The 10867-nt window shown below is 32.6% G+C and overlaps 2 protein-coding genes across 3 annotated transcripts in view; both read right to left on the bottom strand.

The window, feature by feature from the left end:
- Positions 1-1180: 1180 nt before the first annotated feature.
- Positions 1181-10652, bottom strand: LOC117117905. 2 transcript variants are annotated; one of them, XM_033262384.1, is made up of 7 exons: positions 10456-10652; positions 9757-9825; positions 9270-9378; positions 8491-9034; positions 5328-5399; positions 4301-4423; positions 1181-3880 (listed from the first exon to the last, which is right to left on the bottom strand). In XM_033262384.1, the coding sequence occupies exons 2-7, from the start codon at positions 9794-9796 to the stop codon at positions 3821-3823; spliced, it is 948 nt and encodes a 315-aa protein (XP_033118275.1). In that variant the 5' UTR covers positions 9797-9825; positions 10456-10652; the 3' UTR covers positions 1181-3820. The 2 variants fall into 2 exon arrangements, with proteins under 2 accessions (XP_033118275.1, XP_033118276.1); XM_033262385.1 differs by lacking the exon at positions 5328-5399.
- LOC117117906 (low-density lipoprotein receptor-related protein 6-like) overlaps positions 9887-10867 on the bottom strand; it is an 8216-nt gene continuing 7235 nt past the window's right edge. Inside the window, exon 12 of the mRNA XM_033262386.1 lies at positions 9887-9903. Within this exon, the coding sequence (XP_033118277.1) occupies positions 9887-9903 (17 nt within the window). The remainder of the gene's footprint in view (positions 9904-10867) is intronic.

Genomic DNA, 10867 nt, shown 5'->3' with positions numbered 1-10867 from the left:
GGACGCGAGTAATTTTGGGGGGGGGAGGGGGCGTGCAGGGCTTGCACTTTATCATAAAATATCTTAAAATAGCATTTTGTAAATTTGCTTTACAATGGCAATCTCTTAATGAAACCTGGATTAACTATTAATGTATTTAATGATACTGAAACGGACTTCAAATACTTAACAAAATGCCACTTACCAATGTCTGCTGCAGCTTTTGTTGATCATTTTACCAAATTTTAAAGTGGGCCTAAAAGCACGTTTGCACACCTCACTGCGGCAACTAATGTATATTGAACGATCGAACTAAAGTTTGAAAATTTAAAAGCAGTAATCATCAATGATTTAATTTTCCCAGACGTGTTTCGACTGTCAGAAGTGAAAAACACATGGTTCAGCGGCTGCATTGTTGATATACCACATTTAGGCGACTGAGCTAAGCTGCACTAGTGTGTAGTGATTGGGGATATTTGAAGCTTTTTATATGAAATACATAGCTCCGATAGTTGTGGTGACTGGGGTTCTAATATTTTAAGAGCTTATGGCAGTTGGATTGTATTAGATTCATTAAGGAAACCCACGAAATATTTTTCCAGTGTGCCCCGGGTGCTGATTGGGTAGTACAACGGGAAACAATCCCCTACTATTTTTCAAAGAGTGTGTTCTTTAACATGCACATGAGCAATATCGAACATGGAACCAACTGCTTAAACGTTTCATCCGAAAAGAAGACAGTTTTTTTTTTAACTTGCATTTCAGCCCTCTAGTTGAAACACAAGGAGAACAATGGATGGAATTGAACCAGGTACCTAAAGTTCAGTGCACAGGCAGTGGATATAACAAGTTTAGCCGACTGCCGGCAGTGGCAGACTAAGGGGTGGGGGAGCAGACCCGTCCCCCCTAAATTTTTCAAAATGGACAAAAAAAATGGGAAAACAAGAAAATTCTACTCAAATTTTGAGTCTAATAGTGCAATTTCCGGTCATCTAGAGGTGCTATGATCATGGGCCTATTTTCTTACCTCAGCAGCCCCAACCATGATGGGGCTGAGGTAGGCCTATAGGCCCTCCATCTCTGAAAGTCTCTCTGGGCCCCTCCATTTCAAATTCCTGGATCCGCCACTGGCCGGACTATGCTGCTCTGGCAATGTTTTCACATGTTTCTTCGAACTCCAAATTATAAACAGTACAAGTCACAAAAGTGTTACAGTTTTATTTAACTTACTTCTCACTTACTAAAATACAAAAGTGATGGAGACGAGCCAACAGGTGACGAACACCTCTACAATGGTTCGCTCCATATGTGTCGCATCATGGTGACAAGCTTACCATCCATATCAAAACAATACATTGTTTTTCTGAAAAACTTTTTTTTAAAGTATAGTATAAGGCAAGAATATTTCTGTCGAGTATTATACTGTATCTGCTCCATGTTCAACACAAAATAAAAATATATGACCTCACACATTGCACAAATTTGCATATTTCTGAATATGCATGTTTTTGCACTTTTAATTCAAATCTCATAGAATTTTACTATTTTATGTAGATTTTATAATTTGTGAATCATTATTATAATACAATTAATTACTTGTTATCTACACAGTTTACTTAAAAGGTGTTACGTTTGTCTCGTATCACTGTAACCACAATTCATACACGTAACTCAAAACATTACATTGGTTTAAGAAACAAGTACAATAGTTCTAGGCAAGAATTTTTTTAGTAGTTTACTATTATCAAACAGTATAGAACAGCAAGAGGTGTTACTCTCGTGGTTTTCGTTGGAACGTAATCCTATTTCGAAAAGTACACTGCCACGTACGAAGGGGGCGTGTTTCGAGCGAACTCTATTCGAATTCTATATCGAGCCAGTACTTTTTTAACGTTCCAGTCGGACCTCTTCCAGTTCTACACTCTTTGCTATTATCTGCTCGATTATCCACAACACCAATAAAATATAGAACGCTCATTTGCATAATTATAAAGAATTTTTTTTTAATAATAATTAATAATTAATAAAATAATAATATAATAATTATTCAAATCTAATATATTACCAATGAAACATTTCTAACATACGCACATTTAAAAAGTTATTAAAAAAGTACCGTAATTATATAAAAAAAAAACTATATGCAAAATTTCTGCACTGCCAGTTTGCAGTTAACAAAAAAATTTACAAACAAATCAAATTACATTCTTTAATAAAATCAACTAAAAACATTAAATACATTCCTTAGACACAAATAATATCAGGGCAACCTGAGACCATCAACCTGTTGATAAAAAAAAGTAATCTGAAATCTAATACTCCCCTAAATTGTGATGGGATAATGACCAATGATCTTTTTAATCGGTCAATGAGACTGAAGTGATACAAATACTTACATCCTTTAAAACTAACGAATCACTCGACATTAATTATTTTTACACCAAAGTCATCAAACACATTGCTAATTTCATCTCTACCTTTATACCATATTTTCAATCTTGCCCTATCCAACGATGTGTTCCCAGACATAGTGAAGCTAGCGTGCGTTACGGTACCCTATGCAAAACTGGTTATTAAATCTGATCTATCCAATTATCTATCGCTCTATCTGAATTTTATCAATCTTCTCGAAGGCATTGGAAAGAGGCCTAATATACGATTTTTCATTTATTTTTAAATACAACATACTTTATAACATACAGTTTTGTTTCAGGGGAAAACACGGTATATCCATGGGCCTTATTGATCTAACAAACATTAACGCACTTGAAAACCGACATCATGAAATTAGTCTTTTCATAGATCTTTCCAAGGTTTGTCATACCATTGATCACAATATACTTTTGTATAAATTGTCGCTCTACGGAAGACGTGGACCCGCACTTAATTTCTTCAAAAATTACCTCTCAAATCTTGCCCAATGTATTAAGTATTGTAATTCTATCCAACATCAGCCCAATTACGTGCAGAGTACTCCAATGTTCATTACTGAGTCCTCTCATGTTTATTTTGTATATTAAAGATATCCATCTGTCCAATAAAGGCCAACTCAGACAGCGTCGTACGACGCAGCTTGACGCGATTTGTTTTTGTTTCGGGTCTGTGTGAGTTAAACGCAGACGCGATGGTTTGCGTCGGGGGCAGTCGCGTCGCAGTATTGAACATGTATACTATTTCTCACGACGGCTTAAGACTGTCCTCGACGATGAATCGCGTCGGGCTGCATCGTACGACGCTGTCTGAGTTGGCCTTAAGTTGCTCAATTTCTTTCTCTATGCCGATTATACAACGGTTTACTATTCCAACCAAAATATTCATTCTTTGATACATCCAATTTGATTCCCATGCCCCAATACTTTTCTTCTTACAAACTTTCCGTCAACCACAAAAAAGTAGCTTCATCCTGTTTGGGAAAAGTAGCTTCATCCTGTTTGGGATCCCAAAAAAGCTCAAAAGTATCGATCTTTCAACCTGCAAAAGTATATCGATAATCACGAAACACCCTCGGTTCAATATTTTTTTTAATTTATTTACTTTTTGACAACGAACTCAATATTTCCTTCCTAAACAGTAGCATAGGCAAGTTTTAAATTGACAACTATACAAAGTATTAGGAATGAACCAGTGTTAATATCTGTGTGTGTTCATGTATACTCGTCCTGTATAATGTCGAATTCAATTTGTGCTTCATAGAATTATGGCAAATTTGAATATTACCCATATAATCTCTATATAAATTACGCATATAATTTACTATGCCAAATATTTAATTCCTGTTCAGGACTTGTAGCTTCAAGTGAAGACTCTACAAGGTCTTGACATTTCATCTTAGTTTTGTAGTCTAGTCGTCAACGAAAACAGGGTTGTCGGCAGAATTGGTTACGTCTCCATCCGTTGTGATCTAACACATAAATAACAAGTAATGCTATACTTTACTATAAAAAAAAACGAATCAAACGGCAATTGTGTGTAGATTACGTCAAACAATATTAATGGATGATGATTATATGAGCAAATCGTAATTTATTACTATTAAATTGTAAATGTTCATATATTTTCTGATTGCTATAAAATTTTATGTTCATAAATTTTCTGATTACCGCAAATTAAAAATATATAAATACATTGACTGTATAATTTATGAGACCCATTAAGCCTAAACAATGGATAGCAATTGTAAACAATGTGTTTCGCAAGGATAACCAAAACATATAACATTCGCGTGTGGACAAAGCCATTCTTAATCTATTTTACTTTAATATGTATTTTATATTTTTTATTATTTTTTAAATTTATTATGAACATTTTAAGAGTCAATTACCGTTAAGAAAGACCGTGGTGTTCCGTCAGCGTTTTCTGAATTCAGACCATCTCCGTGAGATTGACTGTCCACCATTGTAGGGAAGTCATCAGTAGAATTGATTACGTCTTCATTGGAGGTGATCTAATACACAAACATCAATTAATGTATACTTATATAATACAAATCAAATAATACTTAGTCGAGATCACGTCAAACACATCTCACACCTAAAAAAGGGATGGAGATTTTATTACGAGAATATCGCATTATACTGTAATATTCGAGATGAAAAAAATAATGTTATGATCAATGCAAACTGTATTAAAATGTTAAAAAATATAAATACACTTTAGTTATATAAAAGTCGTTATGTTATTGAGCTCTAAGCAAGGATAACTAATGTCAATAATTAGTTTTGCAAGTCTAATCAAAGGATATTTATAAAGAAATGCATAGAGAATTATGAACGCCAACTCTGTTTCCCCCGTAGCATAGAGAACCACCTAGATGGTAATTTATTTTACTTTTTGGCAATCCCGCCAGATCCTGGGGGGGGGGGGGGACATGAATGAGAGTAGATTCTTACAAGTTTTATTGTATTTTTGTATATATTAAAAAAGGGAAATAAATGAAATGAAATTAAACTCCCTAATAAGCACTGTTTAGACTACCATAGGCCGGATTATATCTCAATAATCACTTTATTCAGAAAAGAAATAAAGGAAAACATACAAAAAACCTAGGTCAATGTTCATTTAAAACAATTTCAAGGTAAAAGTCAAATAAAAGACCCATTACAAAACATTTAGAAAAACTTAATAATAATATTAAAAGGTAAATACAAGTTTAGCACAGAATTTTAAAATAATAAAAAAAAAAAAGAATTTAAGCAGCTTAATATGAAAATTACAAGGATAAATTGTGTCTTTAATTAAATAGGTTTATTGCATCATAAATATTGTTTTAGTTTAATTTTTTAACACTTTTTTAAAATTCATAATTTGTTTTCAATATTTTCACCTCAAATAATTGATTAGTCAATTACCATTAGGGAGGAATGTGTTGTTTCATCAGCTTTCATCGAACGTATACAATTTCCTGGGTCTTGGCTGTCCACCTTAGTATATAAACAACAATCACTGTTATACTTTATTGAAATCACAAGTCAATTGCAGTTAAGTGCAGATTACTTCAACATGATAATGGTCAATGGGTCTATGAGTTTCTGTTACGCATAAAACCAAATTTGAATTATATGTTAAAAACTGTGGTATACATTCGGCATATAACCTTAAAGAAAAACAAACGTGAATAACAAGGCGCATGAAGGAAATGTGAAATATTCGAACATAAGAATTAAAAATATTCTATAGATACTAGATATGTCAAAAAGCACTCCGAATAAGGATCCTATACAAATTCTCACTTTTAATGAAACCAAATCTATTGGCAGAAACAGAAAGCACATAAACTCATCCTGAACCAAGTTATGGGATAGAGCATGTCAACTAAGAACCATTTCATATCCAGCTGCTTGTCCTGCAGACCTTTATAACAAAGTATTATATTTTATTGTTGATATTGTGCGTCCTCACAAAAATATTTGTCAGGTTTCCCTCAGACTAGAAAGACAGATAGTAGAACCAATACCACAAGTATGGAAAATCCAATCGCACCAAATTCAAAACATTCAAACATATTACAAATGATCCAATAGGAAGTCACACCATTCAGGTAAAACTCTCACCACCATCACATTCAATGTGTGACCATTTACACCTAAAGCAAACGACGATACGCGACACAATCTAATACAAACTCAAATTATCTAATGAATACTGAAACCAAGCAGTCATAAATTACTTAATTCGACGTTAAGACAAGTATCTATTAGCCACGTCTTCCAGTTAAACTAACATCGTCCAACACAAAAACATTTTGTTTACTCTTTTGCCCAACCAGTGAGCGTGAATCCAATTATCTAGATGTGTATAAGAGACAGGAAAGACCGTGGTGTTCCGTCAGCGTTTTCTGAATTCAGACCATCTCCGTGAGATTGACTGTCCACCATTGTAGGGAAGTCATTTAATAATGGACATTAATACTTAATGTTTTATATGTTATATATGTTGGTTGCGAAGAAAAAAAACAATCATCATCATTAATATTAGGCCAAATTACTGTAATTTAATTGTTGTCTCAAAGCTACCGCGCATAAAGCCGGTTTACCACTAGGTGAATTTATTTGCGCGAATCGAAAGCGTCGTTCATGCGCATGCTCATTCATATTTCTATCGGAAGTATATCGCTTCAGCGAAATTGGTACATAGTTGGAACTGTTTCTACTTTTTGCGAGGCGAAAACTATGGGCAGCTAATCAAGAGCTCAGGAAGCGAACCAACGCTTTCGATTCGCGCGAATAAATTCGCTAGTGAAAAACAGGCTTTAAAGCGAAGTTACTGTATAACATTGAGTAGGGTGAAATTCTTTGAAAATGGTAATCGATTAAAACGAAAAATACGGATATAACTTAATTAAATCTGATAGGCATGATAGACAGTTAATCATTCCAAATGCATTATACCGTCAATGTTTTATTCTAGTAGAATTAAATTGTTGCTAACATGTGATCTCTACGAATATAACATAAAAGTTTATTATTATTATTATTATTATTATTATTATTATTATTATTATTATTATTATTATTATTATTATTATTGTTATTATTATTATCATTATTATTATTGTTATTATTATTATTATTATTATTGTTATTATTATTATTATTATTATTATTATTATTATTATTGTTATTGTTATTATTATTATTATTATTATTATTATTATTATTATCGATTAAAACGAAAAGTACGGTACGGATATAATTTAATTAAATCTTATAGGCATGATAGCCAGTTAATCATTCCAAATGCATTATATCGTCAAAGTTTTATTCTAGTAGAATTAGATTGTTGCTAACATGTGATCTCTACGAATCGAATATAAAATACAAGTTGATTATTATTATTATTTTTATTATTATTATTATTATTATTATTATTATTATTATTATTGTTATTATTATTATTGTTATTATTATTATTGTTATTATTATTATAATTGTTATTATTGTTGTTGTTGTTGTTGTTGTTGCTGTTGCTGTTGTTATATCAAATCTTTCTTTATTCATAACATATAAATCCTATTATTAGGCCTACACTTATTTTTTTAAATAAAAAGCCGGTTAAATTTTGCCCAGGTTCAGTGTTTTTTGGCCGTTTTCAGGTTCAAAATATTCTAAATTTGTTCTTATTTTACACATTTTTCAAACATAGAAATGTTTATAGTACAGCAGTATACACTGTACAGAAATGTAGGCCCTGGAAAAATAGCCCCTGAAAAAAGGGCCCTAGAAAATGGCCCAGAAAAAAGGCCCAGGTAAAAATGGCTCCAAATGACAGGAGGTACAAATACTGTACTGAATTATAGAGGGTACTACATAGTCACACCTACTTCACAAAAGATGTAGATATACTTTTTGTTTTTTGTTTTTCTATTTTTTAAAAACAATAAAAAATCTCATTTGACATTTTACCTCGGCCTCAATTTGTTATTATTTTGTTCTTGATTTTAAAGTAATTTCAGCCTCAGTGTTATTATAAAATGTGTTCTTATAAAAAGAAAAGTGTATAGTGATGGTGAAGTCGCACTGCATGTTTCGGTGAAGTGTAGTCGTTTGAAAACTCGGCGTTTGTAGCTGAATGAACTGATAATTCACTGCATGGTTCGGTGTACATAGTAGTCGTATGAATTGTAGTCGTTCGAAAACTCGGCGTTTGAAATGTAGCTAAATGGACTGACATATACAACTGCGTATGTTGGGTGTACACAGTAGTTGAATGAAAAACAACTGAATGAATTGGATTCACGATCTTTGGTTGGGCAAACGAGTAAACGAAATACATTTGTGTTGGGCGATGTTAGTTTTAACTGGAAGATAATAGATATTTGCATTGAAGTCGAATTAAGTACGATTGAATTGCTGTTGAATGGATCGTGTTTGGTATTTTTGGTGGATTCGGCTTTCCATATGGCAGGTTCAGTACTCTGATTCATGATTTCAGTAACAGTCAACAATACCTTCAAGTAATATGACCTTTCATGAGACGTCTCTGACCATTTGTGTCATGGTCTTCATTGCTCACCTTGGTTGTGTAGTCGTCAACGAAGACGGGGTTATCCGCAGAATTAGTTAGTACATCTGTAGCCAAAATGTTAGTGGTTGAGTTATCTACTATCAAGTAACCAAATTCATCTCGAATTCCAAGTTGGTGATGACCAAGGTTCACCTTTGTTGCGTAGTCGTCAACGAATTCGGGGTTATTGGCAGAATTAGCTACTACATCTGTAGCCAAGTTGTTGGCCGTTGAGCTGTCTACTACCAAGTAACCAAATTCATCTCGAATTCCAAATTGGTGATGACCATGGTTCACCTTAGTTGCGTAGTCGTCAACGAATTCGGGGTTATTGGCAGATACGTCTGTAGAGTTGTCTGCTATCAAGTAACCAGATTGTTCCTGAATTCCAAGTTGCTGATCAGCACTGCCACCATTATGATTATCATTTGTACGTTCTCCACTACTGGTAATGTGTGTATGATATGTCTCAATTTTATCATATAGATCCTCATAATAATAGGGGTCAGGTTCTGGTACCGGTAGAGGGCGATTAGCAACACCAGCATTCGATCTAAAATAAAAATATAGAAGGATGAAAATAAAGCAAGAAAAGTACTCATGACAATTATACAATGCATATTCTCTGAACAATATACAATGTCTGTGTAGTTTATGTTTTCATAAACAATCAATTCTTTTTAGTTGTTCATTATTATTTATTTTAAGTTTCTGAACAAAATGTTAATGATTAATCATTAGTTTGGTTTGTTGAAAGCTTGGTACGGCTAAAACTATGTGTACGTTACCCGGTGACAGTCCTTGAACCCCGGATGATGACGATGATGACCATAATAATTAGACATACACTTGCGACAATACCAAACGTTATCCACATTTTGTAAACATCTGAAAAACCTAGAAAAATACTCTGTCTTATTAAATTCGTATCAAACAGTAAAAACCTTGTTTATTAGTTATAGAATAAAACAATGTTTAAAGTTTTTAGTATACTAATGATTTCATTGAGTGCGCATTTCATGTAGTTGTGAAAAAATCATTCTAATTTTCAAGATTTAAATCCCTGAGTTTCTAATTTATAATTAAGGCGCTTAACCAGGATTCTTTAAAAGGGGTTTCCCGGTGGGGTCCAGCAAAAGTGCTCTCTTAGACGTCCGAGCCTATAAAGGTGAATGGAGAACGTTAATTTTTGTAATTGGTTTATGGTTTTTAATGCAAAAAAGGGTGTGGTTTTGTTTATAAGACGGATAAGAAATCTAACGTCTTTGAAGTTACCTTTAGTGACTGAAAACGTAGGTGTTGTTTCAGGAACCATTGTAGTCACCCATTTCGGGTCTGGTACACCTTCAGAAAATTAAAGAAACGAAATTATGATGTCATATACGCAAATATAGATTTGATTCTTTCATGTGTAGTATCCATCTAAACAGCGTAATACATAAACACTACCGGTATAAAACTATTAGCAAATAGATATACAAGCTAATAGAAAATTCGAATAATATTCATTGTTGACTTTATGTCGGAATTTGTATCTAACACTTCCTTTATATTTATATGTTTGAGTTTTTAAAGTTTTCATGCGATGTAATATCCAAATGTAATTTCCTTTCGGACAATAAGGTTATTCTTGTATCTTGTGTTATAGTAATACATATCGTCAAAGTCTAATTATACACTAAACTAAACTTATATTAACACAGTATATTAATTATCATTGCGATTATATATCAGTTATATTTCTTGAATTAATTAAACTAATTGAATTACATGATTTAATTCGTATTATAAGTATATTTATCATATATTCAATGCTTTGTGTAATGATGTTAATTATACAAGAAATGATACAGTACCGGTAAAAATACATTTAATTTATAATGTACTATATTATTGTATGACTAGTTATTTTAGTAGTGTCTCTATACTTATAATAATTAAAATGATTTTTAAAAAATGCGGAAATCTGCTTACGTATACACAAAAGACTCGTATCTGGATTCCAATATCCGAATTCATTGCACGTGACGTTGATTGTCAGATTACTTTTAATGAATTGTGGGATACAATATATTTCACAAGATGAGTTGACATATCGTGTACAACTGTCATCTACACCGCCACCAAGAAATGTCTTGGGACAAAGGACCTCTAAACAAAATCAACGTTTTCCAAAATGGTAATTAAAAATGTCACCGCTATCAACATCATCACCACCATCATTATCGTCATCCAACATCATCATTGATATCATCCTCATCATTATCACCCTCATCATTAACATAATCATCAAAAATTTCATCGTCATCATCATCGTGATTTAGCTATAGTTACTATTTTACTTTTTTAAAAGTATATATATATATATACATATATATATATATAC

The sequence above is a fragment of the Anneissia japonica genome, unplaced genomic scaffold (genome assembly GCF_011630105.1).
Source record: "Anneissia japonica isolate Jap-2015-1 unplaced genomic scaffold, ASM1163010v1 scaffold287896_len759773_cov187, whole genome shotgun sequence".
NCBI classification, from domain to species: domain Eukaryota; kingdom Metazoa; phylum Echinodermata; class Crinoidea; order Comatulida; family Comatulidae; genus Anneissia; species Anneissia japonica.
The sequence above is the reverse complement of the archived record's forward strand: the minus strand, read 5'-3'. Positions and strand labels throughout refer to the sequence as shown.